Here is a 27056-nt window from a genome sequence, read left to right on the forward strand (position 1 = left end):
TTCCCGGCTGGATTCCTGGATTCCTGCCCGTAGCGCCACAAACCCGGAGCCAAGCGGGCAAAGCGGGGAAGGGGAAATTGAACCCGAAAAAGCCGGAGAGACCCCGGGTGAAGGGGGGGGGAGGCACAGACGGACACACAGCACGACCCCCGCCCGCTACCGCGGGGATTGGTAAAGCAGCGGGGATGGGGGCTCCCGTCCTGGAGCTCCCACCCCCCCCCTTATCCCCCCCATCCCCGGCCCCGCAGCGGGTTTCCCCAAATCCCGCTTTAATAACCCCAAATCCGGGCGGAACTTTCCCGGCGTGGCTGCTTTTTTGGAGGGGTTTTATTTTTTTGGCTTTTTTTTTCTCCTGCTTTGTTTTGTTTTGGAAGCGAAAGCGTTCGAATCCCCTTCAAGAACCGGTATCAAAGTCTCTTTTTTTAAAAGCTATTGATTGCAAAAGTCTTATTTAAACCAACACATTTTAGTTTCTCACATTTTAAAACATCATCTGGGGCCCATTGTATGGAAAATCGATTAGCAGAAATTGCCACGCTCTTTGCCTCCCGCTTGATTGTTGTAAAATCGAGACGTCCACAGGCAAAAGCTGGGCTGGGGAAGATTTGGAACCGAAATGAAAGGGTTTGCGAGGAATCTATAGGCACTAAATAATTCACCTGCCAGGCGATGGGGCTGTTATTTTGAAGCCTTAAAGAACTTTAAGGAACTTGGGCTGCTAAAGGGACATTGCTATGGCGGGGGGCGCGGAACCGCCTCCTTTTCCTTCCCTGCCCGGCAAAATAAACTGGTTTATTTAGTCCTTGCCTTGTACCTGCTCGCCGACTGCAGTCAGCACTGCCTGCGCCGCTGGATGTGTTTCTGGCCGTGTCGTTTGTGCTTTCGAGCTGTTCCTAAGGGGGCGGGTGGGGGTGGTGTAGAAATTAAATATATATAGATAAAAATTAGATAAAAATAAAATAGATTTGAGCTCAAAGCAACCGCAGAGCGAGCAGCGGTACGGCCCGCGAAGGCAGGGGTACAGGCAGGGACACAAGCAGGGGTACAGGCAGGGAGCAGGCACCGCTTCCTACCCCCGACACAGCCTTCCCCGGGCTCCGGGGCTGCCCGCCCGGCCTCTTCGCGGCCTCCTGCCCTGGCCGGCTGGGAGCGGGGTCGCGTCTCTAAGTGCGGGGAGCCCCGCTCCGCCCTAGGGGCAGCGGTGGGATGGGCAGGAGGGGTTTGGGGGTAGCGGCTGGGCCCGCCCCGCTGCGCCTTCTGCCCGCTCGTCCCGTCGGAAAGAAGCCCTCGGTTGCGCCGGAAGGGTTGGGGGGGGCGGAACCGGCGGAGGCTGCCCCGGACCTGTTACCCCAGCTCCGCACTCCCCGCCCCAGGGTGCCGCCACTGCCCGGCTCCTCTCGGAGCGCTGCCCGGGCGGCTACGGAGGAGCAGAGGGACCGGAATTAAATAGGGAGAGGGAGCTTGGAAAGAAAAAGGAGGCGAGGGAAGGGATCAATAGCACCCAGCTGGCGAATGGAGACCGGGCCTCTTCCCCGCGCTGCCACCCGGCCCATCGCCGGAGCCTCTGGGCTCTCCGCGGGGCTTCCTCCGGGCTGGGGCCGCAGCGGCTGCGGCGAACCCGGTCGGGCTCCGGGATCGCACACGCGGGCAGCGGCCCGGGCCCTACCCGGGGAGCTCCCGCCGCCGCCCCGCTCCCCCAGCCCCGCGGGTTTCGGTGACTCTCTCCTAATGATATTGCATCGATCGGGGAAGAGCCGAGGAGGGGGGGAGGGCGGGGACACGGACGTGGGGCTCCCGCATTACTCAATTATGTCACACTAATTACTAAAAAGTCTCTCTCATTTGTTGCTTGCTCGGTGCAAAGCTCGGCGGAGGGCAGAGTCCAGCGCCTGCCCCGGGGCGGGAGGGGGACCCGGTGCTGCGGGCATGGCGGTGCTGGGGAGCGGGGGGAGGCGTAAGCCCAGCCCGACCCGGGGACGCTGTGCAGGACGGCGGGAGCGCGGGCAGCTGCAGGGATAGATCTATCGATGGGCGGTCGATGGGCCGGTCGATGCTCTATCGCCATTATTACACTCAATGAAACCCTTGCAGACGCGGCCGCTTCATCCCTGGTTTGTTCCCCACCTCCTTCCTCGCTGCGCACCTCAACACTCCCCCCTACTCCCAGCATCTTCTGGCGCTGCCTGGCCTCAGGCTACCCGTGCCCGGCTCCGGACCCCCCTGCCCATCCCTTTCCAACTCCAGACCCCCCCCACTCATCCCCGCTTGGCTCTGTACTCCCTCTGCCCATCCCCGTCCAGCTCTGTACACCCCGCCTATCCCTGCCCGACTGCAGGCCCCCCTGCCCATCCCTGCCTGGCTTCGGACTTCCCCTCTCCATCCCTGCTCGGCTCCAGGCCCCTCTGCCTATCCCTGCCCGGCTCCATGTCCCATTACCTGCCTGGAAGCTTCTCCCCGCCGGCCACCTGGATATCGGGGACTTCGCATCCCCACTGGAGCCCCCAGGATGCGGCTCCCTCCCGATTTCAGGATCCCGCTCATGGCCCGCGGCCCCTCCCGACAGGGCCACATCAGGGCTCAGAGCTAGAAGCGGGGCCGGATTCCTCCCACATCCCGGCTGGACCGTGGTATAGGGGCTTAACAGGGGCAGAAAAGCCCCCGAAGGGACACCCCCCGCTACCACCACCACCCCGTTCCTCCCCGTGCATCATCTGCTCCACGGTGACCGCCCTGTGCGGCGCTTGAGAACTGGCTTTATTTTATTATATTGGTCACTTAACCCGCTTCCTGGGGACGGGATGGGATGGATGGGATGGATGACATGGGTGGGATAAGATGCGATGGATGGGCTGGGTTGGGTTAAATGCGCTGCGGTTGGACGGGATGTTAATCTTTGCGGAACTCCTCACTGCGGAGCCGGCTGACACCGTGAGCACCGGCCCGCGGCCCCCAGCCCCGGAGAGCCGGGAGCTGCAGCCCCGCTGCCGCTGCCGGAGCTCCGGGGCCAGCCCGGACCCGCCTCGGCCGCCTGGAGCCCGGCAGCGCCGGGGACTGAGGCTGCAAGGACCGGTCCGCAGGGCTCGTTTTCATCTCTTCGGTTTTCAATAAAGCTTGGGAAACCGGAGCGGCCCGGCCTGGGGCACGGAGCAGGCCGGGAAATGCCGGAGCAGCTTCCGCAGGCGTTCGGGGTCGGGGGGAGCCCGGTTCGGGGCGACGGGACCGGGAGCGGCCGGAAAAGTCCCTGGGAAGCATGAGGGCCCGGCCCGGCCGGGGCTTGGGCCCGGCTCGAGTGGCCTCTTCATCCCATCTGCCTTACTTTCCCTTTCCCTTTCTCTTTCCCTTTCCCTTTTCCTTTCCTTCTCTCTTTCGCTTTCCCTTTCCTTTCCCCTTTCTCCTTTTCCCTTTCCTTTTCCTTTTTCCTTTCCCTTTCTTATTCCTTTTCTCCATCCTTTTGCCCTCCCCTTTCCCCTTCCATTTCCACTTTCCTTTCACCTTTACTTTTCCCCCTTCCCTTTGCATTTCCATTTTCCCTTTCCCTTTCGTTTTCCTTTCCCTTTTCATTCCATTACCATTTCGCCTTTCCTCTTTCCTCTTTCCCTTTCCCCTTCCCTTTCCCATTTCCATTATCCCTTTCCCATTTCCCTTTCATTTCCATTAGCCCTTTCCCCTTCCCTTTCCCTTTCCATTTACATTTTCTCTTTCTCTTTTCCCTTTCCCTCTTTAATTTTTCCATTCCCCACTATCTCTGCCCAGGGCCCTGCAGCACAGCACCTTATGCTGCCCCACGCGTGTCCCTGTCGCCCCCCTCCTCGTGCTAAAGCCCCCCTCTGACCCCTCCCGTTCCCTTCCACTGCCAGGGAACGTCAGCAATGCCCTCCGGGTGCTGACCCAGGGGACACGAGTGGGGAAGCACGGGGGGTGTTTGGGGTGAGCGAGGGCAGCCCGGCCCTTGGGAGGGATCGGAGGGGGCTCAGGGGGGTGCTGGGGGCCTGGGCACAGACCCACCGGGGGGGGCTCAGCCAGATGTGCGGGGCAAGGTGGGCACAGCCGCCAGATGCGCACCGGGGGGTGCGGGGGTCACCTCGCTGTGTGTGTGTGGGGGAGCACCTGGTAAGAGGGGGGTCACCGGGGGCGGGGGGGGTCACCGGGGAGGGGGTCAGGGCTCGGGGCGGTCCCGCCGTGCTCCGGACCCCGCCGGCTGCCCCCGCCCGTCCCGTGCCCCCCCCCCCGGTCTCACCGGGAGCTGCGGGGGGGGGGGGGGAACACACTCGGTTCGGGGGGGGGGGGGGGGGGGGGGCGGGGCGGTGCTGACGTCACGCCGCGGCCCAGAGCGAGGCTGCCGGGAGCCGGTGGCCGAGGCGCGCTGCAGCCGCTCCGAGCTCCCGCACCGCGCCCCGCGCCCCGCTCCGCAGCGCTCCGAGCCGGGCTGGGGCGGGCGGGCCCGGCGCACGATGCTGGCCTGACCGCGGGGCGCGGGAGATCGATCCCCGAGAGCGGAGTCTGAATTAATCCGGGAGCGAGGAACGGGGGGGGGGGGGGGGAAACGCGGCGGCGGTGGAGGAGGAGGAGGAGGAGGAGGCGGCGGGGGGGGGTTGTGGGAGGAAGGCAGCAAGCGAGCGGGAGAGGCAGCGGCAGAGCCCGGCGGCCACCATGGAGCTGGCGATGGAGAACCTGGGCAGCCTGCACGGCGTCCCGCACTCGCAGCCCGCAGAGCTGCTGAGCCCGGCGCACGGGCGGCAGGGCTCGCACCGCAACCTGGTACCGCACGGCCGGCCAGCCATGGTCTCGGGCATGGCCTCCATCCTGGAGGGGGGTGACTACCGCGCCGAGCACAGCCTGGCCGCCCCGCTGCACCCCGCCATGAGCATGTCCTGCGAGTCGCCCTCCGGCATGAGCCTGAGCAGCACCTACACCACGCTGACTCCCCTGCAGCACCTGCCGCCCATCTCCACCGTCTCGGAGAAGTTCCACCACCCGCACCACCACCACCACCATCACCACCCGCACCAGCGCTTGGCCGGCAACGTGAGCGGCAGCTTCACCCTCATGCGCGACGAGCGGAGCCTGGCCTCCATGGGCAACCTCTACAGCCACTACCCCAAGGACATGCCCGCCATGGGGCAGCCCCTCTCGCCGCTGCCCAACGGCCTGGGCAGCCTGCACAATGCCCAGCAGCCGCTGGCTCCCTACGGCCCCGGGGGCCACTTGCCCAACGAGAAGATGCTCTCGCCCAACGGCTTCGACTCTCACGCCGCGATGCTGTCCCGGGGCGAGGAGCACTTGGCGCGGGGGCTGGCGGCGCCCAGCTCGGCCATGATGCCACCGCTCAACGGGATGCACCCGCACGGCCACCCGCACGGCCAGCCCGGAGGGGCCCTCCTGGGCGAGAGGGAGCGGCAGGCCTCGGCCACCGGCTCCCAGCCCGGCGGCTCCGGGCAGGTGGAGGAGATCAACACCAAGGAGGTGGCTCAGAGGATCACGGCCGAGCTGAAGCGCTACAGCATCCCGCAGGCGATCTTCGCGCAGAGGATCTTGTGCCGCTCCCAGGGGACCCTCTCGGACCTGCTGCGGAACCCCAAGCCCTGGAGTAAGCTCAAGTCAGGCCGGGAGACTTTCCGGAGGATGTGGAAATGGTTGCAGGAGCCGGAATTTCAGAGGATGTCGGCGCTCAGGCTGGCCGGTAAGGGCACGGCGCGGTCTGCGGCCACGGCCGCCTACCCCACACCTCTGGGTCAGGGGGTTCGGGGGTGTCGGTGACACGCGTGGGGAGCTCCCGCTCTTGGAATGCTATTGCAACCTGAGGTTGGGGCGGGTGTTACCGATTTGAAGCCTTTAGTAGAAAGGGGAGGAAATAGTATTTAAAGTGAATTATATTCAAGGTGAATAATGCTTCAGGCGAGCCGACCCTCCCCGGGCCTGCTCCTGCCGGCAGGAGATGGGGGATCCAGGGAGGCGGCAGCCTGTCGGTGCTCCGGCCCCCCCTTCGGCTGCTTCCAGCCTCGTCGGTGCTTATTCGCTCGGTGCCGGCTCCTTGTCCCCCGTGAGCCCCGGAGAGCTCCCGGCCCACGGGTCCGGGCTGAGCCGCGACACCGCGGCCGCTCCTGGAGCTCCTTACCCGGTACCGGAGCCTCGCTCCGGGGAAGCTCCGGACCGTGCCCGCGCTGCCCGGTCGGTGACGCCGAGGGACGGGCGGCAGGGCCGGGAATCGCTGGGGAGAGGCGGCAGCGCCAGAGCTGCTCTCTGCTCCCTCCGCGGCTCCGGCTGCCGTCGGGATGAGGGAGCGAATCCCGCTCCTTGACCCCGGTTCCCAGCCGGAGGGGAGGCGGCAGCGGGGGTCCCGCAGCACCGCGGGTGCGGAGCGCAGCGCGGCGGCACGGCCGTTCCCTGCCGCCGCTCCCGGCGGGGCAAATTCGGCCTCAGCCCGGCGCTGGGCCGCGGGTTTGCTGGAGGAAAGCGGTTTTTCTGCTTGGGTGCTCTGTGGCTAAGGGGGGTGAGCAGGGGTCGCGGGGACAAGAGCGGAGAGGGGGGCCAGTGCCCGGCCTTACCCGCAACCCCGGTCCCCGCAGCCGGCCCGACCCGTCCTTCCCCTGGCTCCTCCGCGCAGCCCCTGTGGTGCCCGTGGGATATAAACCACGCGTTTATATCTATTTTATTGTTCTTTTTAACGCATCCGAGCAGTGTCCGGCCCGCCCGGCACGGCGAGGAGCCCGCCGTTATTTATGGAGGAGAACAGCGTTCATATGTATTTAGTGTAATTCAGTTGCTCTTTAATTAGGGCAGGGTAGTGGCATCTTTTAGTTCCAGTCGATGCCCTATTGAAAAGCAGTTAATAGAATGCAAATTGTTCCTGGCTTTACAAGGTTCTGGTAAATAAAGATTTAAACACTGCCGCGATCGGCCGTTTAATGCCCCCGTTGTTCGGGCTAATTGAGCAGCGGGTGGTGGCTTCTGCCTCGCCAAAATTTGATATAATAACCATGATGGTGATAATAAAAACGCGGAGCCGGCCTGAGGGGGGGGGGTCAGAGAGGGCCCTGCCCTGCTAGGGCTCGGTCCCTGCTGTCATCGCTCCGCTCCTCCCGGCGACGCCGACCGAGGTTTGTTCTCTTCAAAATGGTTTTGATTCCCCAGCGCCAAGTTTCCCTCGGCCCCGGGGACGCCTCGGAGGGATGATCTATGGAAATGACCCCCCCAGATTTCCTGGGGACAGGGTTGGCTTCTCTGCTTCCTGCAAAGAGAGGAAATAAACTAAACCCAAAACCACAACAAAACCCACCCCAATCCAAGTTCCCCCCCGCCCCGCCGGTTGAAACCGGGCCGCTGTCGCTGCAGGGGATCTGCCGGGCCCGGACACCGGCCGGGAGGAGCTGCCTCGGCCTCCCCCGGCCCGGCCGCTTTGTTCCCGGCCCCGCTGGGCCCCGCTTTCGTTTCGCTCCTCCCGCCGTCTCTTCCGCCAGGGCCCGGGCGTGGGGCAGGCTGAACCCGGAGAAGTGGGGTTCGGTGGGAGGGGGTTGCGCTAGGGGGGAGCCGTGCCAGGTCTCAGCGATGGATGCAGGCGAATCCCCCCGAACCCGAACCCCCTTGTGCCGCCGGTCGAGCCTGTTCGTCCTTTCGGGCTGCCAAGCGTTTGGGGAGGGGTGGAACTGGAGAGGCCCGGAGGGCTGCGATCCCCCGGCCACCAGGCAAGGGACCCTTGTCCTGCTGGTCGGGATTTTTCCCTTCCCAGTGCAAGGAATAAAACGAGTGTTAGACGCAGGGCACGGCCAGGGCGAGGATGGTTCTAGCCCTAGCCCTAGTCCTAGTCCTGGTCCTGGTCCCGGTCCCTCCCGGCTGCAGGAGTCCATCTGATGTATTAGTCCGAGACAGTAAACCATAGATCAATAAACACATCGGGGCCCTATAAATGGCAATTCCCGCTTTTCTCCTCTTCCCAATCCCGATCCCCCCTCCCACCACTCCGTTCGCAGATGAACCATTAATTATCCAGCCGTGGGCCTGCGGCTCCTCTCGCCCCTCGGGGCTCGGCAAAACGGGAAGTCCCACGGGGAAACATCTGGGCAACAGCTGGCGGTGCCCGTCCCCGTCCCCTCGGGCCATCCATCTCCGCGACCCGCTGTCATGGCCGCATCACCCCCCTATCGTTCCAGATGCAGCTTTACAAACTTCGTGACCCCCCCGCTACCCCGGTCCCTCGGTGTCCTGGGGGAGAAAAAGGCCCCCGGGGGATGATGCTTGGAGCGGGTGGGCTCCTGCTCTCCCATACCCGCGTGTCCAGCCCACCACGCGTGTCGGTGGGGGCTCTCCCACACTGCCAGACCCCCCCCGCCAGTGGATACCCCCTCCCCGCCACGGATTTCTTCCGACACTCAAGGCTGGGCAATTCCCTCGTGATTATTCCTCGGGTGGGCGACAACACCGTTGTGCCCCGTTCCCGACACAGCGGCTCCCGCTCTCCGCCTTCCTTCGCTCTTAACCCGGGTGAGCTCTCGGCTGCCCCGGCCACGCGTGTTTTCCTCCCAGGGGGCTGGTTCTGCTCGGACCGGCCGCGCCCGGCGCCCCAGGGAGGCCGGGAGGGATCTCCCTGAGCCCGCTCTTTCCTTCTCTTGCGTTTGCGTTTTATTTTTCCCTCCCTCATCTCAATTTTTCTTTTTGCTTCAGTTCTCCCGTTTTTGGCTGCCTCTTTTTGTATTTTTTTCCTTCTTTCTTCTGTTTTTTGTTTTCTTTTCGTGTTTAACTTTTTTCCTCAGTGCTTTATTTCCTTTCCTTTCCTTTCCTTTCCTTTCCTTTCCTTTCCTTTCCTTTCCTTTCCTTTCCTTTCCTTTCCTTTCCTTTCCTTTCCTTTCCTTTCCTTTCCTTTCCTTTCCTTTCCTTTCCTTTCCTTTCCTTCTGTCTTTCTGTCTCACTGTTTTTCTCTTTTCTCTTTTCTTTTCTTTTCTTTTCTTTTCTTTTCTTTTCTTTTCTTTTCTTTTCTTTTCTTTTCTTTTCTTTTCTTTTCTTTTCTTTTCTTTTCTTTTCTTTTTTTCTCTTTTCCTTTCCCTTTCTTTTCCTTTTGTTTCCTTTTCTTTTCTTCTCTTTTCCTTTCTTTTCCTTTCTTTTCTCTCTCCTCCCAGGGCCTTCTCTCCCGAGCAATTCGCCGCCGCAGCACGAGCCGTCGTTGTTTTAAAAACCCAACCACCCTGAAACAGCGAGAACGATCGCGGGGCTGGGCCACGGCAAATGCCCGAGAGCTTTGGCAATTAAGGCCGCTAATGAATACCCCGAACTAGCACATCGAAAAGCCACAATTAGGGACAAGATCGCCCCGCGTAAAAAGCGGTAAATACATAGAGAGATATTCTTTTTGCCACGAGTTTTGTTTCCATTTCAGCCTCTTTCAAACGACTTTCGCCCAACGACGGCGTCTCCCCACCGGAGGGCACCGGGGCGGCTCCGCTCGACCCCGGCCCCTGGCACCGGCCGCGGTCTGTGCCAGGGGGAGAGTCGGGATATCGGGGATGTTTTCGCCGCTTTCGATCCGCTCCCGTCCGCGGGGCGCACGGGGGAGTTTGTGGGATAGGGAGCGGATTATTTCGCCGCAGTCAAACGGGGGAAAACGAGAGTCCGGATGTCCCGGTGGGGCGAAGTGTCCGTTCAGGAGAACACGAAGAAACCGAGCGAGAACGGAGAGAAACCCCCCCCTTTTCCCCGCTGGATTTTTGGTGTTCTCAAATTCATCAAATCCGAACTATTTCTGTTATTTTACCGGTTTAGCACGTTAAAAACAAGCAACTTCGCCCGCCGCCGCCAACCCGCCCGCCTGGAGCTTGCCTCGCATCCCGCAGCCTGCATCCCGCCCCGCTCCGCACCCCGCACCCCTCTCCGCGCCCTTATCAGCGCACGGGGCCGCCTCGCTCCGCCCGCGGCTGTGTTTTCGTGTGTGTTTGCTCCTAATCTGCGCGTCAGAAGGGGCCAATAAACCTCCCGTCGGTTAAATATTAAATCAGGGTTTCCCCCCTCCCCTACCAGGAGGAAACAACCTCCCTTCTTCACCGGGTACAACCCACCCGTGCCTATGGGGTTCCCCCAATCTCTCCACCCCCCCACTCATCGTCCCCAGCTGAAGCCGGGTGCTTTTGTGCCACCGCCTCAGTTTTGGGTGCATATTTTGGGTGGGTTTTTGTTGTTTTTTTTTGATCCCCCCCCCCCCTTTTTTTTTTTTTTTCATTTCTGGGTGTGCAACATGGAGGTGATGTTTTTTCTCTTTCTCTGTCCTGTCAATCGCCACTGAAACCATAAGGGAGAGATAACAGAGAAGAGAAAACTCTCAGAGTGACCTTTGAATCAATTTGAAAAACCTCATTTAACTGATAAGTCTTGAAAGGCCCAGAACTAATTTGAAAATACATCTATTAAAATCTCATTGCCGCTGCCTGGGAGCTGCTGGGAGGGGTGTGCGAGGCGACTTCCTGGGGTCGGGAGAGCCGGGAGAGCAGGTTTAAGCCCTGGTCAACAAAGAGATTGCAGAGCAAAATGATGGGGCCTTAAACCAAGAGAGAAAATAAGGAATATTAAACGAAAATCAGTCTTTCTTCCGCCGCTGGTGGGGAAAGGGGAGATTTACAGCATTTTCCTGCCATAACCAGGCACGGAGTCTGGGATCGCAGACAGAATATTGGATTTCTTTTCTTTTTTTTTTTTTTTCCCCTTTCAGAAAACAAATCCAATATTTTCTCATTCTGCTCAGATGCGGTTGCAGGGCCGGGGAGCCAGAGAGGACAGCCGACCCCCAGGAGTGACCACAGGGGAGGCTCTGCCCATGCTCCCATCGCAGGGCTTTCTGCCCTGGTGCCGCAGAGTGAATGCCAGCACTGTGGCTAAACCCCGGGTCTGCCAAAGCGGAGGAAGGGGTAGGATGGTGAAGGCAGGAGAAGACCAGAGGCAGGGCCCAGGTGCCTGTTTTCCTGCCCTGGGAATATCCCACCCTGTCCTGGGCACAGCTCCTCACCTTCCCCAGCATCCCTTCAGCATTGCCTGGGTGCAGAGGAGCTGGAAATCCCTTATGGAATCCTCCCGGGTGCATGGGGCTCCTCGCGCAAAGCCCACATTCGGGGCTTGTGGCAGTGTGGCAACGCAAAAAACACCAAAATAAGAAGGAAAAGTCCATTTTATTTAAACCAAACCACGGCTCGGAAGGCTGGCTGGGGCTTTGCAGCTTGGTGGGGACTCGGAGAGCTCTGGCTCCACACTTTGGGGTGCAGCTTGGGATGCTGCTGCCATAGGATGGGCTGTGTTTCCTGCAGGAATTGCTGCCTCCCTGTTCTCAGCAGAAGCTGGACCCGTCACCTCCCAGCATCAGCACCTTGTTGGATGGGGGAAGAGTTTTCTTCCTTGCTGCCTGATTTCCTGAGGTTTCTTGGGAAGGCTTGAACAGAGGGAGCCCAGCACCCTGAGTATGGATGGAGCCTTTAGGTGGCTTTGATCCTTCACCCCACATCCACAAAATGGTGCAGCTCTACCCCAGCTTCCTTTTTTTGGAGCTGAGCTGCACAAATGCCATGGCTCAGCATCAAGCTGAGACTTCAATTAACCTGGGATGTGTCTCATCAACCTGGGATGCGTCCAACCAACCCGGGATGCGCCCTGCTCCCGCACAGCACCAGCAGCAGAGCAGAGGGGCTGGGCTCAGCCCCTGCTTTGGAAAATTGACCAAAAAGGGAAGTTGAAGCCAAAAATTGCCTTCATCCTCAGCCAAAAGCGATTCTGGATGGGTGCAGTGGGAGCCATGTGGGTATGGGCCGGGGCTGGCGAGCAGCCGGCAGCCGTTTTTTGGCAGCTGAGTGCATTTCTTACTGGCTCTGTGCAGGACCGTGGCCATCAAGTGGCAAGATTTTGCTGATGGAACAGAAAATCAAAAGTCTTGTTAATACCTCAAATGATTTAAGGCCATCTCCAGCAAGCAAAGCAGATGATGGGCTTTTAAAACATTTAGGGTTGTTAAAAGACAGTGAACAAAAAAGGCAACCTGGATTCTCTGGTGCCAGAAAAAGGGACCAGGGCATTTAAAAAATGAAAACCTAATATTGAAATCAAGACATATTTGCATGGATAGTTTCAAGAACGACCTTAATAACTCTGTCTTAACATATATATATCTATTCTGTCGGGGATATGTACCATCGCTCTAAGTACTGTTGGTTTCTGGGGGGGGGGGGGGGGCAAGGTAAGGAGGTCCAGAAATTATTTAAAAGGGATTCAATGGGATTCAAGGTGTTTTGCAGGAGGTAAAGTTAAGGCATGGAGATGGCAACGCTTTGCCGGGGCAAATGCAGGGCTGGAGGTGCCACATAGCAAGGATGGGTGCACCCATGTACACCCACATGCACTCACAAAGGGTGGGATGTGGGTAGAGGTGGTGGGCTGAGATGGACAGTGCTGTGGAGAGGATGCTCGTATTTCCTGGCCCCATCCCACTGCGGGTACCGGCTTTCCCCCCCCTTGTTTGGGATCAGTGATGGTCCTTTCCTTCTCCATCTCATTGCTGGGGTTTTGCCTCCGAGCTCTGCACTGCAGGACCTTGTTGCTCCAACCGGACCGTGCCCTGTTTCCTTTATGCTGGAGGACTTGGTGTTGCTGTGAGCTGAGTCTGGGGAGCTGGGGGGGTTAATTTGCTGCCTGGCCTCTAATCTGGGGAAGGGCAGATGCCACCACCGCTGGCCAATGTCCTCAGCGGGAGACCTGGACTTGTCGCCATGCCTTGGTTCTGTATCTCTGCAATTGCCTGTATACAAACCACCAAGCAGGAGTGATCCCTTTGGGGTCTGAGCAACCTCATCACCCCTGGCAGGGTAGGGGTGGCTTGGCTCTGCCTAGCTTGGGAGAAGGAGCCAGAAAATCCCCATGCAGGAGCCTGCTGTGGGGAGAGCAGGTTGTGTGATGCTGGGACCGACCGTCATCTCTGTGCACAGCAAGGAGGAAAACCCCAACATCGTGACAAAAAAACAGATGAAAGAAAGGCAAACTGCAGCTTTTTCTGCTGCTGCTGGCACAGGCAGCGGTAACTGACCCAGCTCTGTTGAGCCCAAGGCTCTGCAGGAGGAGGCAGCAAGAGGAGCAGGGGGCTGATGGTCTCCTACCAAGGTCCAAAGGAGAACTGATGTCTCCCGCTTCTGGCATGAATCCAGGGAGCCCTAAATATTGAGGTCTGGCAGGATTAGGGAATGCTGGGAGGGCACGGCCGGAACCCGGTGCCTCAGGTTTGGCTGTCAGGGGGCCTATAAGAACCCAAAGTGGAGCAAACCCAAGGGATACAGCTCGTGCCGAAGCAGTCCTCAAAGGGCTGCAAAGGTGATGGTCTCCCCCAAGGATCCCCCACCGTGATGTGTGGCCTCAACAGCTCAATGCTGGGTTATTGAAGCCAAGGAACTCAGTGGTGCCAACATAAAAGGCCAAACCTTTAAGCTGGAAGACGAGCTCCAGAGAGGGATGCCCCTTTGTGGGAGTCCTGCTACCGATAAAGAGCAGGTAATGAGCAAACTCTCTCCATTAGGGATAAAATTGCAAATGTATTGGGAGCTGCTGATGGGTGATAGCATCAGGGGCTGACAGAGACATCAACGGCTCTGCTCAGCCGCCAGCAAAGGCCGCTTCCACCGCCAAGCATCGGAGACCCTGTCGCAGGGCTGGGGAGTGCAGCAGCGCGTAGCAATGACACCGGTGCCTGCATGCAGCATCCCATCCTTGGAATTACTCCACAGATCTGGCCCTACTCTTTATTTTTGCCCTGGACCTGCATCACGCCACATAAATCACAGCCCGGAATGGGGGATGGATCTCCAATGGGGCTTGCTCAGTGGTTGCTTGGCGGGTGGACCGGCATCAGACCCAGTTTGGCTCAAATGGGATGACTGAATAAATATGATGGGGTTGATGCTGTGGTTCCAAAGCCCTCCCGTGGTGGGGCAGCCCCTTCCCTGTCTGCCTCCCAACACACAGGGGGTGAGGAGGAAGAGGGAGGCTGGGATGGTGGCACCGCACTGCCAGGCTTTGGAGTCACTTAGGGGGACCCAAGGCTTTAACAAGAGGCCTCTGGAAACGGATCTATGGCTTAACGCCCACCTTTAGTTCTCTTTCTGGGAACAAGCGTCTGGATTTTGATGCCATTTCTCACACAGAAGGCAGCAAACCTCTACCCTGATATTCCCAGCGGGAGCTCCTCTATGGCAATGCTCCAACTGGACCCCCCAAAAGCACTCCCCCCCACACAGAGGCAGCCAGAAGTGGGACCATGCTTGATTTAGGGCTCGATTTCATGTGCGTTTCATGTGTTGCGTGGTGAGGTGGGTGCTTGCACGCGTGTCTGCATTGCAGCCCGTTTTGGTTCCGATGGGTCAGAAATGAGGCAAAAATGCGGTGAAGAGCAAGGCTATCATCAGGTGCTTTCCACACCAAGATTAAAATAAAGGAATTTAAAGATGATTCTTCCAAATCAGGGCATTTATTCAAAACAACAATGGTTTCAAACCAGCTTGCTTTTCCTGGAGGAAATTGGATAGCATCTCCCCAAAACTAAACCAGCCCTTTTGCGCTCCAAAGAGACCATTCCCAGTCCTTCCTTTGCTTCCACACCTCAAACTAAAAACCCACATTGCTTATTTGCTTTGCTTTTTGGCACCGTCATGAGGCAGTTGCCCCACTGGCGGGTGCCTGGGGATGGAGGAGCATCAGGGCCGATGCAGAAGGGATCTTCAGCCTGGGGGTGCCATAGCAGCACCATCATCTCCTCTGGGAAAAGGACTCTCGGGAGGACATGGGGTGAGTCGGGGTGCCCAGATGTCCTCCCCCCTTGGCCTCAGGAGCTTTTCCAGTGATGTTTATGGAGGGTTTATACTTTCTCTGGATGATGATTTTGTTCTGGTGAGCTCCAACTTTTTTCTTTCTCTTTTCCTTTTTCCTCTTATTTTTCCTTTTTCATTTTATTTTTCCTTTTCCCTTTCTTTCTCTTTTTTTTTCTTTCTTATTTTGTCTTTTTCATTTTTTCCTTCTTTTCATTTTCCTCCTCCTCTTAATCTTCTCTCGCTTCTCTCATCTTCCATCTTCTTCTGTCTTCCCTTTGCCTCTTAATTTTCTCTTTTTACCTTTCCCCTTCTTTTCTCTTTTCCTGGTTCTCTTCCCTCTTTCTTATTTTCTTTCTCATTTTCTTCTCTCTTTTTTCTCCTTTTTTCTTTCTCCTTTCTCTTTTCTTTCTTTTCCACCTTTTTTCTCCCCCCCCCCCCCCCAAGGTCCCCAGCCGTGCCCTTACATTTCACTCTCCCACCTTCGTGCAGAAGCCCCTGGGACCGGCAGCTCCCAACCCAGGGACCAACCCAACCCCATGGGGATTAAACCCCGGCTCCCACAGCCCCGTCCCCTTCACCCCCCCTGCCTGCAAACCTGCCCGCGAGCTCCCCGCCGGTCACGTAGCCATCAAACTGATGTGCCAGCAATATCCAACACGCAGCTAAAGCCACTCGTGGGAGTTTCAATAAAATCGACTGGGTAGGATCAATGGCTCCGCTGGCCCCAGCCCCACAGCGGGGAGGGGCGGGGGTAGGAAAAATACCCAGGGCTGTGAAGTGGGGGCAGCGGGAGGCGGGGAGCTGATTACAAATCCATCCTATACTTGCCGTGATTAATTGCTGTTTTACCAGAAGGAACAGCTCTGCGTGGGGGTCATTTTTAAAGGTAGCGTTGGCGGGGGGGATGTTTCCTCACTGTGCTCAGGTGGGAGGAATCACAGAACCCCAGCCTGGGTTGGGTTGAAGGGACCTTAAAGCTCCTTCAGTGGCACGGGCAGGGACCCCTTCCACTGGAGCAGCTTGCTCCAAGCCCCTGTGTCCAACCTGCCCTTGAACACTGCCAGGGATGGGGCAGCCACAGCTCCTCTGGGCACCCTGTGCCAGCGCCTCAGCACCCTCCCAGGGAAGGGTTTCTGCCTAAGAGCTCATCTCAGTCTCCCCTCGGGCAGGTTCAAGCCATTCCCCTTGGCCTGTCCCTACAGGCCCTTGTCCAAAGCCCCTCTCCAGGTATCCTGCAGGGAAAGAGCTTCCCTCCTTGCAGGACAGTCAGACATGAGCAGAGAGCGGGATCCAGGGGCAGACAGAGCCAGGGCTTGTCATTCCCCCCCAACAGCACTGATGTGGGAGCTGGGAAGGGTCCTCTCCAGCCACTCAGGAGCATTCCCGGCTGCTCTGCAGCCCCAGGGGGATGCTGAGCCGCAGCCAGCCAAGATTGCTGGTGTCCCCTGCCCATTGGTCACCCAATGGGGTTCAGGTTTCTGACTGCTTCTCATCCCAAAGCCCCTCACAGGAGCATCCATCCAGGCCCATCTATCCTGTCCTGGTGCGCGGGGGTCTCGGTCCCTGCCCTGCCCTCCCCGAGGGGCCCGGCTGGAATTAAAACATCATCCATCGTTACAGCGGCAGCGCGTAATCCCTGGCAGATCAGTGCAATTACTGCGGGAAATGCCTTGGGAGCTCAACTAATAACGCTGGAGTGGTGTATTAAGAGCCACTGGCTTAGCGCCGGCTGCAGTGTGTCAGCCCCACACGTGTGGGGCGACCGACTGAGCCGCCCCGAGGGCAGCAGGTACTGGGGAGGACTTGGCCAGGACGGGGGTGATGGTGGTCTGTGGGGCAGCAGTGGGGTTGTATATCGGGCAGCGGTTGGATGGTGATGGAGCAGTGATGGGGCACTACATGGGATCACGGTGGGGCAGCCACGGGGGAGGAATGGGGCAGACATTGTGCAGCGATGGGACACTACATGGTGATGGTGTGGCAACCACGGGGTTGTTTGTGGGGTGGTGATGGGGCAGTGTGTGGGGCAGTGATGGGGCGGTGATAGGACACTGCATGGGGTGACAGTGGGGGCAGCCGTGGGGCAGCTCCGCGGATGGCCCCTCACCGTCCGTCCCCCCCCGGGACTCGGTTGGACCGCTCCGTCCCCGCACGCCCCATGTTGTGCGGGGAGATGGGAACGGCCCATTGCCCTGTGCAGCGGGGGGGGGGCCGGGCCGGGCAATGAGCCCGTCCACCGCAGGGGGGCGCCAGCGCGGCGGGGAGGGCCCATGGTACCTGCGGGTGGGGGGGGAGAGGGGCGCGATGGGCGCTCCAAGATGGCGGCAGCAATGGGGTGCGTTGGACCTCAGCGGGTGTCGGGGTCCGGGTCCGGGTCCCTCCGCTCCACCTCGGCCCCCGCCGCCCTCCCGGCCCAGCCCGGGGGCAGGGTGAAGGGAGTTCGGTGTCAGCTCGGGCCTGGTGCTGGGCTGAGCCCCGCGGGGTCACCCCCACCCCGAGCAGCCCCTGGCTCCTTGGGCACCGTGAGCCCTCCTCGGTGCGTGGTGACCACGGCCTGACCCAGCCTTGTGCCGGGTACGGATACCTGGGAATGGGGATGCTCTCGACCCCATTGGGCTGAAAACCCCTTGGGAGCACCAGCACCAGCACCTTCGGCTGGGGAACGGCTCGGAGCTGGGAGCTCCCGGCTGCTGGAGCAGAGCTAAGGGATACCCCAAACCAGCAGTGTCCCTGCTTGGGCTTCCCAGTGGCCTTCAGAGGGTCCAAACCTGGACCCCCCCGCCCCAGCCTGGAGGATTGCTGGCTCATCTTCCTGCACCGCAGAGCAGGAACACCTAAAGGAGCTTCCCATTGCACACGCAGTGAATCCAGCCCAGGCCAGGTGTAATCAGGAAGGCAGAGAGCTGTTGGTTTGCCCCTTTATTCCTCTCCCCTCTCTCCAGCAAGTGTTCCTGGGCTGCTAACGGCTCTGGGCCCTCTCTGAGCACCATCCCTCCGCCGAGAGCAGCTTGGGAGCAACAAGTGCCCCGATGAAATACGTGCCATCGATTGCTGAGTTTGTGCATCGCTCCCACTTGGATCTGGGAGCTGCTGGAGGCGGCGGGAGCTTGGCAGGAGGAGCCCCACAGGAACGAGCTGATGAGAATCCCTTAGTGATGTGCCCGATGCCAAAGGCAGATCCTTGCTGCTCCTTTCCTGTGTGAAGGAGCAAGGGCAGGGGTGGACTGCACCGGATCCGCAGCCGTGGGGTTTTGCCCGGCGTGACTTGGTTCTCCCTGTCCCTGTGGCACAAACTGAACCTCAAAGTGCCTTTTCCCCACCAGATCTGGCAAGCGCTGAGGCTCTCCACAGCTGAGCAGAAGCAAGCGTTGATGTCCCCAAGGAAAACTTCTTTCAGGGCTTGGGAGGGTTTCCAGCTGCCCCCTGCCGCAGCCTTCCCCTGCTGCTGCCATCCCTCGCGGCGCTGCTGCCTCCTGCCTGCCGCTGCCTGACTCCAGCACTTCATTAGCACCAATTTGCCCTCGTCACACTAAGTGAGGATGACTCAGGAGAACAGCGAGGAGAGCGGAGCAGCCGGCAGGACTCCCAGGGCGCATCTGCCGGCCCTGCCTCACACCAGGCAGCTGGGCTGGTCCGGGGCTATGCTGGCAGTGATCTCCGCTGGGACAATAAGGAGCAGCTGACCCTGGTCCGGAAAAAGGCCTAGAAAGGGAAGAAATGGGGCAGCTCTGGGAGGTGACTTTGCCAGCAGATGTGATGGCAGAGCTGGGAGCTGAGCTTGGTTCACCCCAGTGCTGGGAGAGCAGAGCGGGGCACCGGGTCTCCGTTTAGGAAGGTCTCTTGGCAAAGCAAGCGTGAAGTCGAACTTCTGCAGAGAGGAAATGCTTTTAACAACGAACCCACGTTTTTAATCCATCTGAAATGGTTTGTGTCTGTGTCCATGAGAGGGGGCTGGTGCAGCTGCCTCTGGTAGCAGCTTACCTGGAAAGGACAGGCGTAAAAATAGGGCAGGTGGGGATGGATGGAGCCAAGCACACCTGCAGCCACCACAGCTTCTCTGTGTCCCTTCACCCACCCTTGGACCAGAGCGGCTCATCTGCTTCAGCACTGGGAAAGCTGAAAATGCCATGCCATGAAAATCCAGACCTTGAGAAGTGCAGGAGAGGGAAAAAGAGGCATCCCCTGGGGCGGGCATCGGCTGCTTTGCTGCAGGTTTGGGTGGCTCTGCTGGTCTCCTCCAGCTGACCCCCTCCTTCTAGGGAACAACCGTTGTCAACCGAGTGGAGGAACAAAGACTTCTGCTTTCATTTCCAGTCCTTCCTCCGCCTGCCAACCTGCGCTGCCCTGACAGCCCCTGCGTTGCTGGGGAATGGGCTGGGGAGGTTGATGCAGGTGGCTGGTGGCTCCTCGCAGCCCCATCCGGGTTCACCCAAGCAGCTCCCTGGAACAACTCACTGAAACCCTTTACAAGGGGAGGAAAATAGCACCCAGCATCGCAGAGGTGAGCGCTTTGTCTCATCTCATCTCCTCATTTGCAGCGTTCCGAGGAAGATTTCATTTGCTGGGCTCGGGGAAGCGGCTCACCCTGCAGCGCACTGGCTGCATACCAATGAGCAGGGGCTCTCCCCGCGCCTCGGGATGCAGGGACACCAGTGGGGAAGCCTGACCCCACTGAGGCAGGGCCATGTGGCACAGGGACATGTGTGGGGCAGACCGTGTCACTCTGACCCAGCAGGACTTTGAGGTTGCAGCTCTGCAGCCACATCACAGCCCCTAACTGCATCTCTTGGGCTCGGGATGGCCTCTGAGCGTTAGTGAGAGGCAGTTTCTGCTTTGGTGCGGTTCAAAGTTGGCCGATGCTTCGGGACCACAGTGCTCAAAATGCCCACAGGTTTTGGAGCCCAGAAGGTTGGGGGCTCTTTGCTGAAGCCTGGGGGATCACAGCATTGCAGCCTTCCAGGGTGGCGTTTGCAGGGATGGGCAGTGCAGTGCTGGCTCTGCCCGGTGGTTGTATGGTTGACCCTGTTTATATCCGCTTTGCCTCTGCATTTGTTAGGTTTTGGAATCAAATGGGGTTTAAAAAAAAGGCAAAAAGAAAGTTTGGTGTTGATTTGTGAGCTCTTTCTTCCTGCATTGTGTTCCGGGGGTTCTCCTGACAGCACTGAGCCTTCCCAGCTGGAGAAGACCTGAATTTCTGCTGGAGATGCCTCTTTGTGACAAAACTCTTTGGGCTCTTTTCCTCCAACGTAGAGCAGTCAAACAAACGTCTCTCAGTTTCTAAATTATCCCAGCTCTGAGCATCCCATTGGCCCTGCTGTGGACCAAAGGATTTCTGGTTTGCAGACGAAGCCCCCTGATCTCTGGTCCTGACCCTGTTCCAGATCTGGGGAAGCGGCTGCCATGAGGTTAATTCAACTCAGGATCAGACCCTGCTCTGCTGCGGGAGGCGCTGGACTCATCCCAGTTTGCTCAGAGGTGGAGCTCCCCAAACCTGCCAGAATACTGCGCCAGGGTGTGAACCAGTAACAGCCATTGCACAACCCTGGACACAGCCTCCCCTTCTCTGTGACAGCGGTTCACATCCCTCTGCCTCTTCGAGGAGAGGGGGAAACTGAGGCAGCCCAGGGGCTAGACCCCTCTTGAAGGCATGGGGAGAAGCCAGCTTTGCTCAGGGCCATTTCCCACCCAGTGCTCACCAGTGAAAAGAGCCCATCCTACCACTGCACCAGAGAAGCCTGTACCAACCTGGCCAACCACGTCCACGTACCCTCTCTCCCATCCCTTCCTCCACTTCACTCTGAGCCCCTAAACGCTCCTCTGTCCCCTTGCACCGTGGTGAGCTGATTTGACAGGGAGAAAAAGAGAAAAGCCGGTGGGTTTTTGTTCCCCCTAACCTTGCTTACAGCCAGCACTGGCTCTGAAAGCCCCTGGCTGTCTTTTGTGATTTCAACAAATCACCAGCACTTAAGCAAAGTGGGCAGAAAATTACAGGTTGTATTGCAAGTGAATGGAGAGGGAGAGCACGCTGGGGCTGAGAAAACAGAGGTTTGCGGGTATAATAGAGAACCCCGGGTCTGGCAGGCTGCAGAAGCCTGCGAAGCCATCAGGTATTAGTTAAATGCTCCGCGGAGTTCACGCTGCGAGGCATAATCGCAGCTTCTGAAGAGCAGCCATTTAATTGTCTCTATTATGTCCCTTTAGAAATGATTTGGGAGATATTTTGCTTTGAGCTGTCAAGGTTAAGTCAAGGAAAACGCTCTCCCTCTGACATAAGTGTCCAGGGAGGCAGAAACCCTCGGCAGAAATCCTCCAGGAAAAGCGGGTGGGATGCCTCTGCTTCCAGAGGTCTTTCCTCCTGCTTTTGCCCCCCTTATCTTCGCTCCCCGTGGCTGTTCCGCAGGCAGGTCAGCTCCCTTGGGGATGAAATGCTGCGTGCCTGGTGTGTGGAAGCCAGGGGCTCTGTGCACTCATCCCATCCCACCGTGGCATTCCCTCCTGGACACTTCTGCACTGGTCGGCCAAGCCGGGTTTGAGCGGTGGAGGTCTCAGGGGTGCAGGCGTTGTGGATTGAGTTGGGGACAGATGGAGAGAGGAGAGAAAGACCTCCCATCGTGGGGGAGCACAACCCCTTAGTGGCCGACAGAGCAAACGTCCTGCCCATGGGAGCCCTAATCCATCTCTCCCACTGAATAAACCCCGTGGCTTGGGCGTTTGCTGGGTGTGTGTGGGGGGATAACGCAGAGGCAGGGGTGGAAGTGGCCTGAAGCGTGTCCCCATCCCCTCGGAGCCCCTGGGAAGATGAGAGTGAAGAACAGCACTAAGCCAAAGACGAGCCCTTTGGATCTTAACATTTGGAAAACAGGGAGTTTGAAACACAAAGGGAGCCCCTTACCTTACCCTGAGCTGGGGTGGGGGGGGGAGTCAGAGCCATGCCCCTGGCCGCCCCTTGTCCCCAGCTCCCACCGTCTGTGGGGACACAGGGACAGACCCAGTGGGAAAGCAGCGCCCGGGGGATGGGGAGTGGGAACAAGATCCTCCTTAGGGGGGGTTGATGGTCGTCGTAAATAGATCTGAGCAGCGTCACTATCGATCCCTGTTGTGCGGAGCTGTAATTAGATTGAAGTGGGGAAGAGGGGTGTTGGGCTGCGTCAGCAGAAAAAGGAATTAATAAATAAACAAACGAGCCCAGGAAATGTGGGATTGAGGCCGGCGGCGGCATTCCAGGTCCAAAGTGAGGGGGGAATGAATTGGGGGGTTGTGGAGCAGGGTGTCACCTCTGGTGAAGCAACGCTCGGTTTTAGCGCTGGCTCGCGGTTGTACAGAGCAGCACCCTGATGGTTAGTGTTTGCCTTGGAGCTTCGAGTTCTTAATGGGAGACTGGTTTGGGATAATTACTCCTAAAAATAGAGCAAAGGGGAGGGAATGTGGGGTTGAAAAGGTGGAATCTGGGGGTCAGGCTGGCTGTGCAGCACTGCTGGTGGCAATGGGTGCCAACAGGAGAGCAAGAGGACAACGTGGATCCCAGTGGCTTCACGGAGGGGTGGATGTGTTTACAGCTACCTGCACACGTGTGTACGTGCTTGGTGTGTACATGGTAGGCACAGATAAGTGCCATCCCTGCAGAACAACAGCCGTGCTCACAGGGAGCGGGCGAGGTGCCCACCATGGACATGAGGTCCCAGCTGTGCCACCAGCACGGGGCTGGAGTCGAGCATGCCGGGGGGGATGCTGAGGGGATCCTGGGAGGGCGCGCGGTGGGTGGGTGAAGCTGTGCTGCTCCGAATGTGCACGTGCTCTGTGTGTGTGTGTGTGTGTGGACTTTCTGCTTGTTGCTTGGTTTGGGGGGTGTTGGGGGGGGGGTGGGGGTGTCTATTTTTTTTTAATTCATGTCTGGAAAAAAAAAAAAGTCGAATTTTCTATAAAGCCTTCTTTTTGTTTGTTCTTTTTGCAAGCATCTGATGGTCATAGGGTAGGTTTCCACTAACCCATTCTCTGCTGGCTGTTTGAGTACGGTACCCCTGGGACAGGGTCCCCCCGGCACAACCAGGGCTCAGACTGTCCTTTGTCCCTAAGGATGATGGTTTGCAGCCAAACCTGCCCGAGGGGGGAGAAGGGGAGGGGAAGGCTCTCCACCAACCATCTTTACCAAGGAGACTGATTCTGAGTGTGGTTGCTTGCTTGGTGCCTCCTTTTTCCCCTGCCCCAGTGGGACCAGAACTGATGGTTTCCACCACCTGCCTGGCGATGGGGCAGGGACCGACCCCAGCAGCTGGGGAAACCAGGCTAAATGTACTGGATAAATGATGTGTTTCACTGAACTCTAGATGTCCCCAGCTTTGGGTGGAAGGGGTGGATATCATCCTTCCCTGTTAGTTCAGAGGGTTGTAAAGGGGACTTGTAGGGCAGGCCAGCTGAAGAAGACCTCGCTTGTTCTCTAGTGAGGAAGAGATCACTTCAAACGTCCTCCTGTTACTCCTAAGCTACACGGATGCCTACCCTTTTACTCAGCCTGGCCGAGGAGGTGCATCCGTGTAGCAGGAAGGTAGTTAGCCTGAGGGGAATACCTGTTGTGCGGACCCAAGATGCCATCCCATCGCTGTGGCATCAGCTTCCAGCCTTGGCCTCTGGCCCCTCCAAGGTCTGCGCACCAGGTTGAAGAGGCTCCTGGAAGTACCTGCGAGAAGCAAGTTGAACTCTGTCATCCAGCAAGGTTCCAACAGCCAACATCTTGAAGGACCTGTGCCCTCCCAGCAAAATCCCTTGGAAGATCCTAACCAAGAAACCCCAAAGGCTGAAAACTGCTGCTTGTTCGGGCCTTGCCTTGGGAAGTCTTTAGCCCCTGGTTTACTCACTCTTTCTTGAGCTTTCCATCTGTCCCCAGCCTTGGAGGGCCAGACCCATGCCCTGCCTTTCCCACGGGCATCTTATACTCCTGCAGTGCCTGCACGTGTCTGGACAAGTCCCTGAGCACCCTGATGCAGTTGGCCCTGCTTTGAGTGTAGACCAGCACTGCACAAACTCACTTGTTATATCATTGTATAGAAAAATATCCTAGCAAAGGGCACCTTTTCTCACCACTTTCACCACCAGCTCTTGATATTCCTGCAATTAAAATCCCCATATATAAGAAGAGGTGAATAATCACCTCTCTCCATCCCCTGCGCGGTGCATGATGGTGTCAGGGGGCCTTTCCTCCCTCTATGCAGCCCATCCCTATGTGGCAGCACCTTTGTCCTGACCTTTGGCTCAAGCCAAACCTGTAGGGAAGGTCTGATTTAGTGCTGGCTCAACCTGACACATGTGCCAAAGGATCTGGCAGCAAAGGCACACAGGGGAGACTGGATTTCCTGGTACTTCAGGTGTTCTCCAGCCTTTGGAAGCAGGAAAACTCCTTCCCAGATCAGGTAGAACCACAAAGAGTCCTTCCAGGCTGTCTGCTGTGGGACACGTTGGCTGCAGACTGGCCTTTGAATAATGTTCCTGTATTTCCAAGCTGGCAGCTGGATGTGATGGCCAAGAGACACCACTTCCCCGAGTCCTCCGGTAAGATCCACAGAGGTGATGAGGAAATGAGGAAAGCCGATGGATGACCCCCAAAGTTTAGGAATGGAGCAGGTCCCCATAGTCAGGCTGCCAGCCCAAGGAGTTACCTCAGTCTCTAGTCCCAGGGTCAGCTGGAGATGTTGAGACTTTCCCTGGGCATCTGAAGAGGTGATGGGCTTCACCCAAGCTTTCCTCATAGTCATGTTGCAAGAGGCTGTTGTCCCGTCTCAGCAGACACTCAGGAGGCACAGGGAGGAAGAGGAGGGAGGCAGCCTAGGGACTTGTGGGCAGCAAGCCAGCAGGTTTACTGGAGGGAAGGGCCTGGATTTTGCGAGGCAGCCAAGCAACCTGCAAGCGGGCCAGGGTGGTGAGCACCAATTAATGGCCCTATTCTCTCTTTTGAACATCTAGCTTGCAAACGCAAAGAGCAAGAGCAGCAGAAAGACAGGAGCCTGCAGCCCAAGAAGCAGCGGCTGGTCTTCACGGACCTCCAGCGCCGCACCCTGATCGCCATCTTCAAGGAGAACAAGCGCCCATCCAAGGAGATGCAGATGACCATCTCGCAGCAGCTGGGCTTGGAGCTCAACACCGTCAGCAACTTCTTCATGAATGCCCGCCGGCGGTGTATGAACCGCTGGCAGGAGGAGCCAGGCGCCAACCCTGGAGTCCCCTCTTCTTCTACAAGCACTTTCTCCAAAGCATGATGTCCCCCAGCCCTCCCTGCCCCTTCTTGGACATCCTCCTCATGACAAAGCCAACCCCAGACTCACACGCATGTCCCGAGCCAACCAGGGTGGGTGCTTTTGGATGCTGCAGGTCCATCAGCCTCCCAAACCCTCAGCCAGGCATCACCCCTGGACATCGGCCTCGTGCCACATCCTGCTGCCATGTCCTCCCAGCTCATGGAGCAAGGACAGGGTTTGCCACCACATCAGCTCCATACCTGGGAGGGCTCGGAGGAAACCTGTGTGGAACAAGAAATGACTTGGGATGGAGGGAGAGGGCGAGGTGCTGTTTGGATGCATCCCTGGTGCTCGAGGGCCACGAAACCTTGTCTTCACCTACCCACCAGGGTCGCTGGGGAGAGGGACATGTCCTGACCCTACCCAAACCTCAACCTGTGCCACAGCCGCCCTTATGGCTCCTATGGTGGAGGGGTAAAGGTGGGGGAGATACAAGAAGTGGAGTCATGGGGCTGGGCTCTGGCACAACCCCGCTGAACCAAGGCGGATTCCCCCTTGGTTCACAGGGGAACGTGAAGGGAAGATGCTCCCCCCATGAGCCTGACCCTCCTTGCCATTGGCACACTCCCTTGCATTCCTCACCCTTGAAGGGTTTGAAAGCCTGGTTGAGGGCATTCCTGTAGCCCCAGTCTCCTCCATGGGCATCTTCCTCCAACCCTCCCCTTGGACACCCCCAAGAGCACCCACACCTACCCACCCCCCATGCACACATGCACCCTGACCCACGAGAGCACCCATCCCCGGATCCCTGCCAGAGGAACTCCACGGCAAAGGAGACTCTTTGCCGTGGCCACCCGCCTCCATGCACCCGAGCATCCCCCGGCGCCACGGCCAGAGGGGACCGCGGCTGCACTGCGTCGCCTGGCGCTCAAGCAGGTCAAAGAAGCACATTTTAGCTACAGAAATCGGGTATTTAAAGATTATAATTGTTTGAAAGGAGACGGGAGGAGAGACTTGGAGCGAAGGATCTGATCTTTCCTGGTGACTGGCTCCGCATTCACCACTGGATTTCTGGTTCACTTTTCGGTTGAGGAATGGACACAGACAAAGCAGATCTGTTGGCTTTGTGTCTTGCACCATCCACCCCTCAACAAACACTTATTGCCCCCTCCCATCCCCCCTTTTCATCACTGTTGTTACCAAAGAAATCGCAAAACCAAAAAACCCAACCACAAAACATCCCCCTCCTTGGGAAGAACCGGTGTCGGTGGACAGTGGGAAAAGAAAAATCCCGGGGATCTGGTGGTGAGATCCATCCCTGGGTGTGAGAAGGGGGAAAACTTCCCCGATGAGATTGAAAAGGGAGAAAATACCCCCCCCCCACAACCCCAAAAGAGAGGAATTACCAACAGAAACCACAACCAACTCAATGCCAAGACCGGCAACTCAACCAAAAAAAAGACGCCAGTTTTTTGTTGCTGTTTTTCTTTTTCGTTTGTGCCAATTTACAACCTGCCTTAAAACGGGAATTTCTGGAGCAATGGTACTAAGCTTCAAAACGGTCGTTTCCTCCGAGCTCTCGATGGTGACTTGTGCCATATAAAAAAGCAATCACGAGGCCAAACCCTTACAATCAGCCCTCGGCCCGGCCACCCTGCCAGCTCCCTGCCAGCCTGGGCTGTCCTCAGGAGGAGCAGGAGGTCCAAAGGGGACAGGGAAGAGCCTGGAGAGGCTTGGGGATGGAGAGGGAGGCGAGGTCCCCTCCTTCCCCCCCCACCACTTGGGGGAAAAGAGAGAATCCTCCAAAAAACCAACCGTCAACCAAAAACCAAAGGGGACACTACTGAATTTATGCGGGTAAAATAGTACCATCTGTGTTCTAGCGCTATGGTTTCTTAGATTCACTTTGCTTTGAGAGCGATCAGTTGTGGAACAGGAAGGCACCTTGTTGAAAAGAAGGGTAAAAGGAGAAAGAAAAAAGAAATGGATATGTTCACCAAAAAGAAAAAAAAACAAC

At 58.1% G+C, this 27056-nt stretch overlaps 2 protein-coding genes across 2 annotated transcripts in view; one reads left to right on the plus strand and one right to left on the minus strand.

Annotated features, from left to right (window-relative positions):
- Positions 1-27056, minus strand: part of ATP8B3 (ATPase phospholipid transporting 8B3) — a 78047-nt gene that overhangs the window by 25266 nt on the left and 25725 nt on the right. The gene's annotated exons all lie outside the window — the stretch shown is intronic.
- On the plus strand, positions 4613-25544 carry ONECUT3 (one cut homeobox 3). Its single transcript, XM_057424577.1, has 2 exons — positions 4613-5680; positions 24768-25544. The coding sequence occupies exons 1-2, from the start codon at positions 4651-4653 to the stop codon at positions 25058-25060; spliced, it is 1323 nt and encodes a 440-aa protein (XP_057280560.1). The 5' UTR covers positions 4613-4650; the 3' UTR covers positions 25061-25544.

Source organism: Pezoporus wallicus, unplaced genomic scaffold (genome assembly GCF_028554395.1).
Source record: "Pezoporus wallicus isolate ANWC-B61680 ecotype Strahan unplaced genomic scaffold, APGP_CSIRO_Pwel_v1 contig_8376, whole genome shotgun sequence".
In the NCBI taxonomy this organism is placed as follows: domain Eukaryota; kingdom Metazoa; phylum Chordata; class Aves; order Psittaciformes; family Psittacidae; genus Pezoporus; species Pezoporus wallicus.